Source organism: Rattus norvegicus, chromosome 13 (assembly GCF_021556685.1).
Source record: "Rattus norvegicus strain SHRSP/BbbUtx chromosome 13, alternate assembly SHRSP_T2T, whole genome shotgun sequence".
In the NCBI taxonomy this organism is placed as follows: domain Eukaryota; kingdom Metazoa; phylum Chordata; class Mammalia; order Rodentia; family Muridae; genus Rattus; species Rattus norvegicus.
In genome coordinates, this window is record NC_141546.1 from 33,303,785 (window position 1) to 33,318,117 (window position 14,333).

A 14,333-nucleotide genomic window follows, 5' to 3' on the forward strand; every position below is an offset into this window, starting at 1 on the left:
GGGGTCTGGTGAAGATATCTCATTTAGAAGTCTTCCTCTCTGTACACTGTCCAGCTGTGGTTCTCTGTGTTAATTTCTATCTACTGGGGGAAAAAAGCTGATGAGGTCTGAACAAGGCACTGGTCCTCTAGATTAATGATTAATATTGTGGGGCCCAGTCCACTGTGGGCAGGTGGTTCTGGGTTCTATTTGTATAAGAAAGCAGGCTAAAAATGCCAGGAGGAGCAAGTCAGTAAGCAGGACTTTGCTTCAGGTTCTGCCTTTTAGATTCTTGCCTGGAGTTTCTCTGTTGAAGGACTGTTAAATTGTGTGGCAAATAATTACTTTCCTCCCAAGTTGCTTTTGGTCATGATGCTTTATTACAGCAATAGACAACCTAAGATAATACCAAGTAGACAGAGTGGGACACTGACCTGCACAGTTCTAGGCCACTACAAATCCACACCAGCTGCCTCTATCCTAGAACTACTACTTAGTTTCTTTCTACTTAACAAATGACTCCAGGCCACTATCTCAGTCAGACCCGTCCTCCCTTCACATTCTATTCCAGGGACATTAATGTTGGGGATTTGGTTGGTGCTTACATGATCCACTCCCCCACTTGGGTCTGGGATAGCAGAGATAAAATGTAGATCTAGCAAGTATAACTCAGGAACATCAGAGGGCAAAGTGGGTTAGCCACGTGGGTTTAAAGAGAAGTCCAGCTTCTGAGCTAGTTAAGCATATTAAAATATAAAGGCTCCATGTACAGCCATGCGTCTTTCATTTGCAAATCCAGAGAACTTGGGTGGGTGGAAATGTGCGATCACCTGCCTGGAGCTCAGAGTGGATTATAATTTACTGTTGCTATACACTAAGATGATCATTACCACTCACTCTCTCACTCACTCATCCACCCACCCACCCACTCACTCACTCATCCACCCACCCACCCACTCACTCACTCACCCACTCACTCACTCACTCACCCACTCACTCACCCACTCTCTCACTCACTCACCCACTCACTCACTCACTCACCCACTCACTCACCCACCCACCCACTCACTCACTCATCCGCTCACTCACTCACTCACCCACTCACTCACTCACTCACCCACTCACTCACTCACTCTCTCACTCACTCACCCACTCTCTCACTCACTCACCCACTCTCTCACTCACTCACTCACCCACTCACTCACTCACCCACTCACTCACTCACCCACTCACTCACTCATCCACTCACTCACTCACCCACCCACTCACTCACTCACCCACCCTCTCACTCACTCACTCACTCACCCACCCTCTCACTCACTCACTCACTCACCCACTCACTCACTCTCTCACTCACTCTCTCACTCTCTCACTCACTCACTCACTCACCCACTCACTCTCTCACTCACTCACTCACTCACCCACTCTCTCACTCACTCACTCACCCACTCTTTCACTCACTCATTCACTCACTCACCCACTCTCTCACTCACCCACTCACTCACTCACCCACTCACTCACTCACCCACTCACTCACTCACCCACTCACTCACTCACCCACTCACTCACTCACCCACTCACTCACCCACTCACTCACTCACCCACTCTCTCACTCACTCACTCACTCACCCACTCTCTCACTCACCCACTCTCTCACTCACTCACCCACCCACTCACTCACTCACCCACCCACTCACTCACTCACTCATCCACCCACTCACTCACTCACTCTCTCACTCACCCACTCACTCACTCACCCACTCACTCACTCATCCACTCACTCACTCACTCACCCACTCACTCTCTCACCCACCCACTCACTCACCCACTCACTCACTCACTCATTTATTTAGATTTATGTTATTTATATGAGTACACTACAGCTATTTTCAGACACACCAGAAGAGGGTATCAGATCCCTTTACAGATGGTTGTGAGCCACCATGTGGTTGCTGGGAATTGAACTCAGGACCTCTGGAAGAGCAGCCAGTGCTCTTAACCGCTGAGCCATCTCCCCTGTCCCGAAGGCTTCGATCAGCCTCCTTTCCCTCAGTAAAGGTATTTATTTCTGCCAGAACATTCTTCCTTTGTCTGCATATATAAAGCCAATTCCCAAGGAACAATTTTCCTATCCCTGGAAACAAACTCAAGAGTTTCCCTGCTCAGCCATTTTCTAGCTGGTAACCTTTCATTTTCCCTCCATGCACCTGCTCAAACAACTAATGTGTTAAAAGCAGCTACTATGTCCAAAAGTATAGAAAATTCCAAACAACATAACTACCACTGATTAACCCGACCAGCGAACACACTTGCCCACCAAAGTGCCTTTCCCCACTCCCACTGTTTCCCACTGTGACAGCTGACAGAGAAGTCTCAGAATTCCCACCCATGACTGTGACCTGGTCCACAGCACGCTCACCCCCATCCTCCCCTCACCGCCCTCCTGTGCTAAGGAAACATTCCTCTCTCTGTGACCTCACATCTCCTTGTACCTGCACTGCTTTAGTGCTTCCTAGCTTTTCTTCTTTCCAAATCAAGTCTATCATCTATAATTACAACTAAATGTCATTATATTCATATTCCCTGGCAACAAAACAAAAACACAACACCCAAAACCAAAAAGTGTGTTTTGTTTTGTTGTTTTTGTTTTGAGGGGTGGAAGTTAAAAAAAAAAAAAAAGCTTAATTGAAATGTAGCTCATATCCCATTCACCCATTAAAAGGATATAATTTAGGTTAGGCCTGGTGTCACAGACTTAATCTCAGTGCTTGGGAGGCAGTCAGGCAATGTCTGAGTTTGAGGCTAGGCTGGTCTATATATAGTGAGTTTCAGGCCAGCTAGGACTGCCTAGTGAGACACTGTGTCAAAAACAACAGAAATACGAAAGTCACTGGATTTTAGTACACATTTCATTACCTCTAAGACAAAGTCTTAATCTCAGTGCTTGGGAGGCAGTCAGGCAATGTCTGAGTTTGAGGCTAGGCTGGTCTATATATAGTGAGTTTCAGGCCAGCTAGGACTGCCTAGTGAGACACTGTGTCAAAAACAACAGAAATACGAAAGTCACTGGATTTTAGTACACATTTCATTACCTCTAAGACAAAGTCCATCCCACAACTATTACTTTATATCGCCTCTCTGCCAGCTCCCAGGAATCTATCTGCCCCAAGCAACCTCTAATCTACTTTTGCATTTCTATAGCTCTTCCTATTCTAGGCTTTTATTAAAAAAAAAAAAAAATCAAAACATGTGGTTGTGACTGGTTTTTCTTTAAAAACAATTTATTACTTTTTTTTTTTACCTGCATTGGTGTTAATTCTCTCTCTCTCTCTGTCTCTCTCTCTGTCTCTCTCTCTGTCTCTCTCTCTCTGTCTCTCTCTCTCTCTCTCTCTCTCTCTCTCTCTGTGTGTGTGTGTGTGTGTGTGTGTGAGAGAGAGAGAGAGAGAGATCCCCTGGAAGTGGAGTTACAGACAGTTGACAGCTTGGAATGCTGGGTCCTCTGGAAGAGCAGCCAGTGCTCCTAACTGCTGAGCCATCTCTCTAGCCCCGTGACACTTTGTATAGATGTCAGTATTTCATTTCTCTATGGGTAGTAACTTGACTTTACCTATACATCCTGATATCCTCTGCTATTAGAAACAATGCTGCTAACAAGTCCCCATTTTTAATTCTCATGGAATTAAAATTTCTTTTGAAAAGTGAAACACTTAGTCACAAGATAACAATGCTCTATCCTATGACTAGCTACAGGCTTGTTTTCCAAAGCAGCTGCTTTACATTCCCCAATCTTAGGCTTAGAGGGTCCTGGTTTCTCTACCTTGCTATTGTCTGACTTTTGAGACATCCTGATTGTGAATAAGTATTTTATTGTGGTTTGTTTTCTGGGTTTTGACAATGGGGCTTAAAGTCAGGGCCTCATACACGACGGCACACACTTGGCCACTAAACTATGATTCGCCTGATTCTGAATTCTCTTATATTTGTTCTTATCTATTTTATATGTCCTAACTAAACAATTTCTACTTAGATCTTTTGCTTATTTTTAAAATGAGTTCTCTTTTCATTGGTTTGCAACAGTTCTTTATATATTCTAGATCCAAGTTCTTTATCTGATGTTTACTTTTGAAGTACTTCCTGTTATTATGTTGTACAATCTTTTACCTAAGTGGAACCCTTTGAGGGGCACACACTTCAAATCCTGATTAAGTCCAATTTGTCTGATATTTTCCTTTTTGTTACTCATTATATTGATGTCATTATCTAAGAAAATAAATATTCCTACATTTTCTTCTAAAATTTCAGTTTTGGTTTTTATGTTTCTGTCTTTGATTTATTTTAATTTTTATTATGTAGTATGAAAAAAGGGTTCAACTTTATTCTGTTGCCTGTAGGTATAACCATTTGTTGGAGAAAAAAATTTCCTGCTGAACAGTATTAGTATCCTTATCATAAATCAACTGATCACAAATGTATGCAAAATCCTCAAAATAAATCTTCAAAAACCGTTGTTAAAGGCCATGGTTTTGTTCCCAAAGAGGTCCGATCTAAAACTGTGACTGTGTCGCTACAGTTGATTGGTGATGTGTGTAGAACTGATGAGCATTCTCCACCAGTGAGTAAACAGCTGCTGCTCGGCTGCTTGGAGGCTGAGACCTTTCTCCTCTACCCCACACTGCCCTTCAGACTCTCTCAGTACAGCCTACCCATCAACAACCCTAAGGCTTCATATTTCAAACATTAGGTAATACATTTTTTTGCAGGCTCTCACACAACAATCTCAGGCTTTCCACTAAATATTTAATGATACTTTAATGGACTAATACACAAAAAAACTCTTCGAGATTCCTATCAAATAAAAAAAATATGAAAATTAACCTTACTAAGTATCTCATGTTGGAATAGCTCACCAAACCTCAACAAGCCCTTACAGGAAGAAAATGGATGTCTTAACATTTACAAATTCAAAAACTCTAAAAATGTACAAGCCAGTGTCTCTATGGATAACAAGCATACACATGAGGAATTGCACACCGCTGGGGAGCTGGGTGGAGTGGGCACACCTTCGAGCCAGGACTCAGGCGGTGATAAAAGCCTGGATCACATGCCGAGACCTTGTCTCAAAAACAAACTAACTAACAAACAAACAAACCACCACCAACAAAAACAGAGACAGCGCAAACCTGAGCAGACTACCCAATGCTTGTTTCAACCTCTGCATCCTAGGCCTTTCAGAATGGATTCAACTGCATATCAAAGACAGAGAGCCTTCCAAAGAGACTCTTCAAACTGAATTTTAGTAAAATGCTAACAGGGATGGCAGACATCAGGAACTATCCAATGAAACTCATATCAAAATCACATAATTTATAGTTTTGTCAAGTCTTTGAAACAGAACAAAGACTTTGTTCTTTGAAAACAGAACAAAGAGATTTAGTATCTGTAAATAGTTCTGAAACTTAAACCCAGCAAGGCAGCACACACAACTGTACTCCCACACTTGGCAGCTAGGGCAGGAAATTCACAAATCCAAGGCCAATCTGAGCTTGTGATCCCATCTATAAACAGGCACCCGAGTGCGAGTGTGTGTGTGTGTGTGTGTGTGTGTGTGTGTGTGTGTGTGTGCGCGCGAGTGTGTGTGTGTGTGTGCGCGCGCGCGCGCATGTAGACATGAACAGACTTAATTCACATCAGCAACTGCCTTAGCAAGCAATGTTTCCTGCAACTGACATTAACTCCAGGTCCCCTGGGCTTACAGTCACTTGTCCATGTCCATGACGGCCCCTGTGCCTCATGCATATTCACCCTATCCCACCGAGCACCCAGCCAGCACAGGCAATAGTGACCTCACACACTAATAAAGTCCTACTTACCGGCAGGTCCACACTAACATCTGTACCATCCAGAAGGGACACCCTGCATGTGATGACGGACTTGGCATCTCCAGCCGCAGGAATGTGTGTGGCAGCACGCTGCGCCTCTCGGAGTCGCTCCTTTTCAGCATGCTTGCGCATAGACCGGCGGCCAAGCGTTCTTCGTAGGAAGCTAAGCATTTCTGCCAGTACAGAATCAGTGAAAGTGATAGCAAGGAAAAGCAGCAACCTGTAGTCAAATTAATGGTGGGATCTAGTAAGGCTATCGGTGTTAATTTGAAAAAGTTGAAACACATTACTTTTCACATCAAAATGTTGAATACAATACATTCAATTTTCATTTCAAAAATCACTTTTAAAGCTAGATTTTAACATGAAGTTTTAAAACACCTATTAATATAGATGAATGCTTGCAGCTCTTCAAACTTGGTGTCTTATTTTATACGGAGCTGATCTAGCAGGAGAAAGCAGTCCCTCACGCTGTTCATCAAGTGTTTGGGGTCCGTAAGTAGTACCTAAGGTGCCAGACACCAGAGAGGTAGATTCTGAGTTTTGCTTTTTTTCTAAACTGAGCATTCAAAATACAAGTAATTATCTATTTCAGTAAAGTTCAAATAAATTTAAACTAAGTTTTATTCTTAAAGTTATACTAAGAACATTAAAGTTAAACAGTTAAACAGCTACTAGATATATAAAAATATTGCACATTATAATGGAAAATACTAAATACAAGATTGGAAGGAAACATATGCAATGCCAACACCATTCACAGTTCCTCCATCAATCTAGTGTCTTTAGCTTTACAACTAAGAGACTTGAGCAAAGCAAACAATAGCTAAGTACACATAAAGACAATTATTAATTCCAGGGGAAAAATGCAGAAAAAGGGAAATGGGCAGAGCAGACAAATAACTGGAATTGTCAGGATACTCTAGCACAACTCTACAGTAACCACCACAAGCGGAGGTGCTCCCAGGCAGAGGCTAGACACAGTGTCAAAAGAGCAACAGGAACACAGGAAAGCAGACGCCTGGGAGAGGAGGCAGCAAAATTCCAGGCACTGCTGGGTTTTTCAAAGCCTCCAAATTAAGTTATTATTTTAACTAGATAGGGCTATTGATCTGTTCTTTTCAAAAGGGTAATTTTAAGATCATATTACTATATTAAAACTTGAATACCCATGAACTGAAAAACGACCAAATATATTTTATAATAGTATTTTACAATGTGTACTACAGATATTAGCCCCAGGAAATAACTAAAAATCTGGGATAGCCAACTAGCCTTCAAGGTTCACCAGCTGTACAGCTCTCTGCAGGTAGCTTTTAAATAGGTGCTTGGCCTCCTTTGCCTGTGGACTCCAGTGTTCTGATGTTCTATTTTAATTAACTCCTACTTCTTCCTTTTGACTCAGTTCCATCACACTCACAGAAACACATCCTGATGCTGAACCTCTTATTATAATCAGAGACTTATTCTTTTACTTTATTGTAAGTACCTTGAGAGTATAATCCTTATTTTCCTTCTGATTTTTATATATGCTTAATTTTATTAAAGAAGTCTTTTAGAAGAAAGCAATATTCCAAATGCACTGTAACCACATTTCCTAAGAAACTACCAAATTGCTTTTCTACTGTCACCTTATCCTGGTGCTGTCAAAAACTACTCTAAGTTATCTACAGAAAAGCACCTTTTAGATTACTGTTAGTTTGAACAATAAAACCCAATATCATGATAGCAAGTTCTTTTCACAGATCCATGATAGCATGAAATAAAATATGTTTCAAGCAAAAAACTGAGAAAGTATCAAAAGACAAAGAGTAATAGGACAAGGGAGTTTTAAACAATTTCTGAAAAGATATTTTGAAGGCTAAAACTGTAGTTTAACAAAGAGTTAATACAAATCATCCGTCTCTTCAGAGATACAGCTTGGTGATGGAGTGCTTGCCTGCTATACACTGGCCCTCCAGAAGATACCAACACAAAACCATAGTAACTAGATAAACAACCCAACAGAAGAAAATGGGTGACATGAAAAGGGACATCCCAAATGAGAATGCAGAAGCTTACTAAAGTAATTCCAGCACTTGGAAGGTCACAGTAGGAATGTACGTAGTTCTAGGAAACCTATATACATGCCAATTTCAGGTTAGCTTGAGCTGCATTAAAACAAAAACAACAAAAACAAAGATATGGTTGGTAATACTGCTCAGTGAGTAAAGGCCCTTGAGAAAGCCTGGAAATAGAGAAGCAACTCTGCAAGTGTCCCAACAGTGGCACCATGATTAAAGATGGATTTCAATAGCAGACAAGAAAATCTAAACTGAAAAATGAGACAGAAGCCAGGCATGATGACACATTCTGCAATCCTAGCACTTGGGGAGGCAGAGGCAGGAAGATCAAAATGATCTTTCGCCACCAAAAAAGTTGTAGGCCAAGTGAGGAGACTTGAGACACTTTCACAAACAAAAAAGCAAAAAAGTAAAAAGAGAAAGTTAAAAAAGAGGTATGCACCTAGCAGACTGGAAGGTTTAGATTAGACCTCTAGCACTGCACAAACAAGTCCAGAAAAGTGGCCTGGCCCTGTATGCAGTAGGACAACCAGCTCCTATAGGCTGTCTCTGACATCTACTGCATGCGCACACGCTCTCTGTCTCTCTGTCTGTCTCTCTCACATACACACGCAGGCACACAAGACTGTAACGGCTAAGGTCCTTGGTTGGATCTCCAATGCTTATATACATTTTCATACACTGTGCTATTTGAACAAATACTAAATTACTAAATTGCATAATTTCATGTAGCAATTCTATTTCTAAGTTGCAGGAACAAAAATTTTTCCTGGCCTACTGATTTAAAAGATGCACAAATTAGCCGGTGGGGACGACACAGGCCTTTCATCACAGCACTTGGGAGGCAGAGGCAGATGGATCTCTGAGTTGGAGGCCAGCCTTGTAAACATGGGGTTCCAGGCCAGTCAAGGTTACATAGTGATACCTTGTTTTAAAACAAACCAAACCTATCTTAGAGTGAAAATTAAATTATAGAAAAATAAATGAAAATCAAATTAATAGAAAAGTGAAATAATATTATTCCACTTTGAGATATAGTCCACATCCATTCACACACACACATATAGAAACTACAAAATGCAGATGAGTTAAGGGAGGTTCTCTCTGTGAAGAGTTAACCAGAGGTCATAAGAGTATGTATTGCTTAAGTTTTTAAATATTAAAAAACAAACAAACAAACTTGAGGGTTAGGCAATAATAAAGTGTCCCCATATTTCTGTTCCTTCACCCCACCTGTTTCCAATCCTGGTCATTGCTGCAGATGGTGGATTATCAGCCTCCACAAATCTGATTCCTTTTTAAATCTTTAACAACCCAGGCTCCTCCTCCTGGACCTCTCTGGAGCTGTGTGCTCTTAGCTCCAGCGCTTTGCTCAGCTCAAATATCTAGTTCCAGAACTTTCTTACTAGTGGTTCTGTCTTCCTAGGGAAATCTTTGTGCAATCCATCTGCCATTCTTCTCCCTCTTGAGAGTGAGCTCTATATTCACACATGAAATTTTATTTTCTCAGATCCTGTGGCCAGATTAGATGGCCCTGTTAGTTGGCAGACTTTTCTTTATAACATGGAAAGAAACTGTAATTAAATATTTAATTAACTTCTTTTTACTGGCTATCCTCCCACCCCCACAAGGACAGGAACCTAGTTTGACTTGTTTACTGATCAAACAGCTATGGTGGCAAAGTTGCTATGATACATATTACATACTAGAAATAAGTAATAAGAAAACTAATATGATAGAGCAAAATGATACATTAGAAAATGGATATATATATATATATATGCAAATTCTAAAAGAGGATAATGAAAGACTCAGTACCTCCTGAACCCTGGGTACCCACACTTTACCACATGGTATCTCCAGTCAAGCCACTGAATTTTTTTTAAACAGTAATATTGAAAACTATAGAAAATGTCCTAAAGTTATCAGTATCTTTCATCCAGTTATTCCCGCAAAAGAAAATGTAACTGTGAAACTAAACGCAGGAATATTACAAACATCGCTTTCCAAACAAGTTATCTTAACAATGCAACAAACAGTTGTGATTTAGCTCAGCCTAGCGCGCTCCAGAACCCGGGTTAGGTTCCCAGTATCGAAAGAAAGCAAAAAAGAACGAAGTGGGGGTTGGGAGGAAAAGAAAAATAACAGTGATCCCAAGAGTTTAGCGAGACAAATACAAGTTACCCACTGCGGTCAGTAGTGCTCAGTGCTCAGTTCTTGCTGCAAGTGGGGTTAGCGGAGTTGTGAATTACATTCTTAGTTTCTTGGTGGGCTTATTTCTAATTAAGAGAGAAAAAAAACCACTACTAGTAATTTTGAACTACTGCTAAACAACTTCGGAGACTGGAGTCTTCTCGCTCTTAACGCAGAACCCGGGAGACTAGAGTAACCACAGAGACGGACACGATTATCTCCTACCCACCGGAGGACCCATCATTACCCGGCGCGCGCCACGCATCGGGGCGGGGAGCTCCCTCGGCCTCGGCGGTTCCCGGGAACGCACCTGCCTTCTAGGATTCCCAAGTTTCACTCGACTGCCAGCTAGCTTGTACGTCCCGTCAGATGTCTGCTCACGATCCTGGCGAGGTGATAAGCGAGGCTACCTTCCCCTAATCCCACGGCTACACAGCGGTCAGGGGTGATCAGAGTTCCTTCCACGAAGCGCGGGACCCCGGCAACGCGCCCGGCCCTAGGCAGCCACCGCGCAGTATCGCCCGAAACTCAGCGCCCAGCCCCATTGGCCAACGCCGCCACTCCCCTCCCAGCCCGCGGCGTCGCCCGGGGGAGCCCGGCCGCCCACCCCGCATGGTCCAGTCTCCGCTCCGTGAGAAGAGCCAACTGGACACCCGGGGCCAAACTCTTACCTGTACTGGGTGGTGAACACCGTGAAGAGACGGAGACCACGGTGAGCGGGTCGCGCGACCTAGGAGAGAGACGCCCAGCCGGCAGGAGGAAAGAACAGGTCTCCAGAGATGCCGAGAAATGGCGGCGCAAGGCGCGAGCCCACCCTGCGCTAATCCCCGGAGGACCCCGGCCGCCCGTGGGCACGCCCCTTAAAGTCCCATCTAAGCTCCGCCCCCGAAGGGCGGGGTGCTTTGCTCTTAAAGGGGCAATGGCACCGCCCCGGAAATCGTCCTCCTGAGGCTGAATTTAAGCTGGCAATACCAGGTGGGGCCGACAGAAATAAAGAAGTGCAGTTCACCTTTAATTCCAACACTCCAGAGACAGAGGGAGAGGCAGGTGGATTTCTATAAGTTCGAGGCCAGCCAGGTCTACTTAGTGAGTTACAGGTCAGCCAGGACTACATAGTGAAATCCTGTCTTTAAAAAAAAAAAAAGGTTTCTGTGTTTATGTGTGTGGGTCAGGTAATCATATTCCACAGTCCTTGTCTCTGAGAACAACTTGCAGAAGTTGGTTCTCTCTTCCTATCATGTGGGTGCAGAAGACCTAACTCAGACCTTCACACTTGGCAGCAAGCACTTTTACCCACTGAGCATCTCCATGGCCCTTGGTTTTACATTTTGAAATTTTCACTTTCCTTGTAATATAATTTGAAAATGAAACATTCGATTTGGGATACAGTTTAGTGGTAGGGTGTTAGACTCGCATATACAAGGTCATGGATCCAATTCCTGGCCCAGCAAAAATGAGTCAATATTTCTACTTTTAATGTGGTCTGGTATATCTGTATTTCTCTTAAGCAATTGTTTATTAGTTGATCCAGCATTTATTTAAATGTTTCCTTGCTCCCCTCCCCCCAAATCCTGGCGATTAAAGTAACCTTTAGTCTGTAATGGAGAAAGAGAACAAACAAATATGTGTCAAGTGGTGATAAGGCCCAGGAGAAAACAAGGCTAGGGAAGGGAAATAACAGATGATGCTCAAGGCACTATGGTCAGGAAGGGAGGCCCTGAGTGGCAGGGCGACATTCCATTCATTCATTCTTCAGATAGTTTATCAAAATGTCTACCTTGCTGTAGGCCCTGGAGATAAGGCCGATAAAGAAGACAGACAGGAGTCCGGAGAGGCAACCACAGTGACAAAAGCCCTGTGGGGGCTGAGTAGTGAGTTCAGGACCAGCATTGGTTCTGTCATCATTAAACAAGTTATTTCATGGTCAAGCCTGTATGGTAAAGTGTGCCTGTTGTCTTTGTGGCTATAGCCCTTGAGGCAGAAAGATCACTTAAGCCCAGAAACATGAGATCAGTCTACATAACACCATCTCAAAAGGAAAAAGCAAATGCTGTAGGGTATAGCTCAGTTCTTGTAGTACATGAAGTCCTGGGTTCGAAACATGTTTAATTGCTAAAGAGAAAAGTAACAATGGGGCGTGGGTCAGGGAATGAAGGAAGGCAATTTCAGCAAGGAGGAGGGCTCTTAGGGCAGTGACATTGACTTCAGACCTAACGTAGGTGTGAGGAAAGGGCCCAGTAGACATCCTGGAAGAGCATAAACAAGCAAGGGCAGTGGACTGTGTGGACTGACACAAGGGCTCTAGTGAATTGCTAAAAAGGCAAGAAGAGTAGAAGAGGGGAAAATGCTGGAAGGAGGGTTTCATGGGATCTTGCCAGAAAAGTAGGGCGAGGATCCAGCTCACCAAAATCAGAATCCACAGTTTCTGGGTCCATGCCTGGACCAACAGCTCTTTCTGCTCCCTTGGCATTGCTAGATTATTGTCAGTTACCTCGTTTGGCACCTCAGCTGGAGCCAATGGAGCAATGGCTGAGTACTACACATGGCTTTACCCACGGAGCCTTGAGGTGGAGAGATTGAAAACTGAAGTTTCCGGCTGATTAGGGACGATACCAGGAAACCAGCATCATTTCTGCTGTCTGGGACAGATCTTTAAAGCAGAAGTAGTTTCTAGACACAAGGGTAGGCCAGGGATCTAGCTCACCTGGTAGATGCACACACATACAAATATAATAATTGTGAAATGAAATTAGGAAACATCCATGAGATGGCATAATTAAGAGGAAAGAGTTGGGCTGCTGAGATAGCTCTGCAGGTAAAGGCACAACCAAGCGTGAAGCGTGATGACCCCAGCATGATCCTTCAAGTTTTCCTCTGACCTCTACGTAAGTGCTGGGCATATATATATATATATATATATATATATATATATATATGTATATATATATATATATATATAAATAAATAAATAAATTATATGGTCATGCATGCCCCTCAGCCCCCAAATAGTAACCTTTAACAGAATACAATCAATGTGAATATGCTAATATGGAAATACCCTACAATGAAAAAACGAAGTTACAGACTATATCATACAATCCTACAGGCATAAATGTTTATGTATACACAAATATACATTTTCCCAGGAAGAAAATGTAAGAAATTGAACAGAGGTCATCACTGGGGTGATGGGGCTTCCTATACTTCAGAGGAGCCCACAATTAGAATCCACCTGCCCCAATTTCCCGAGCAATGGGATTACAGGCCTGTGTCACTTCACCTGGTTTGAGGGGGCTTTTCTCAGAGACAGGGAGTTAGTACAAGTTTGCCGTAAACCATTTTGGATCTTTCTCAAAATGTTTCTCATAACTTCGTTTTCTCTTAATTTAAAAATTTTATGTATGTTAAGTATATGAGTGCTCTGTCTTCATGCACACCAGAAGAGGGCATTGGATCCCATTACAGATGGTTGTGAGCCACCATGTGGGTGCTTGGAATTGAACTCAGGACCTCTGGAAGAACAGCTGGTGCTCTTAATGCAGAGCTTTCTCTTCAGTCCTTCTCTCCTTATTGTTTTGACACAGAATCTCTCTGTGTTGCTCAGGCTGCCCCTGAACTCTGGGCCTAAAGTGATTCTCCTACTGAATCAGGACCGCACACACAGGTTACAATGTCATTGCCATAATGAATCCTTTATCACTTATGCACCTAAAACAGTTATTGGTTGTTGAGTGTAGTTTTCCAGCAGAAGCAAGCAGCTCTCTTGAGTTCAAGGCAAATCAAAGCTACCTAAAATCAAACACCTCCCTCAAACAAAAAGAGAACTTTCCTCCTTCACTTCCCATAAGATGCAAAAACAGCAGGCCCAACTGCACCTGGGAGGATGAGATTCAAGGCTGACTTCAAGAGAAGAGATTTTTGAGTGACAATCCCACTCTTGCTCTGAGATTACTAGAGGAGTGGTGGCTACAAAAGAGGAGACTACAGATATTCTCTGGGATTTTTATTTTTATTCTCTGGGGGAAAAAGAAAAGCTCAATGGCTAAGAATGCTTACTGCTTGAGTATGAGGACCTGAGTTGGAATTCTCAGAAGTCATGTTTAAAGCGAGCACTGGTGTGCCTGCAAGCATGTCATGTGGTGTTAAGAGACAAAACAGGACAGGTCTGCTGGCCAGCCAGGCCAGCTGGAAAATAACCAGTAGGTTCTAGGTTCAGTGA

The 14,333-nt window shown here is 42.9% G+C and overlaps 1 protein-coding gene across 46 annotated transcripts in view; it reads right to left on the minus strand.

Annotated features, from left to right (window-relative positions):
• The window catches only part of Epb41l5 (erythrocyte membrane protein band 4.1 like 5), a 116,292-nt gene extending 105,329 nt beyond the window's left edge, over positions 1-10,963 (minus strand). For 6 of the 46 annotated variants that reach the window (XR_015635189.1, XR_015635190.1, XM_087580581.1 and 3 more), the window contains exons 1-2: positions 10,786-10,953; positions 5,850-6,031 (exon numbers count right to left, since the gene is read on the minus strand). Coding sequence is in view for 38 of the 46 variants with exons in the window: in XM_087580581.1 (XP_087436707.1) it covers positions 5,850-6,029 (180 nt within the window). In the remaining 8 variants the exon portion in view is untranslated. 46 annotated transcript variants of the gene reach the window in all.
• Between the last annotated feature and the right edge of the window lie 3,370 nt (positions 10,964-14,333).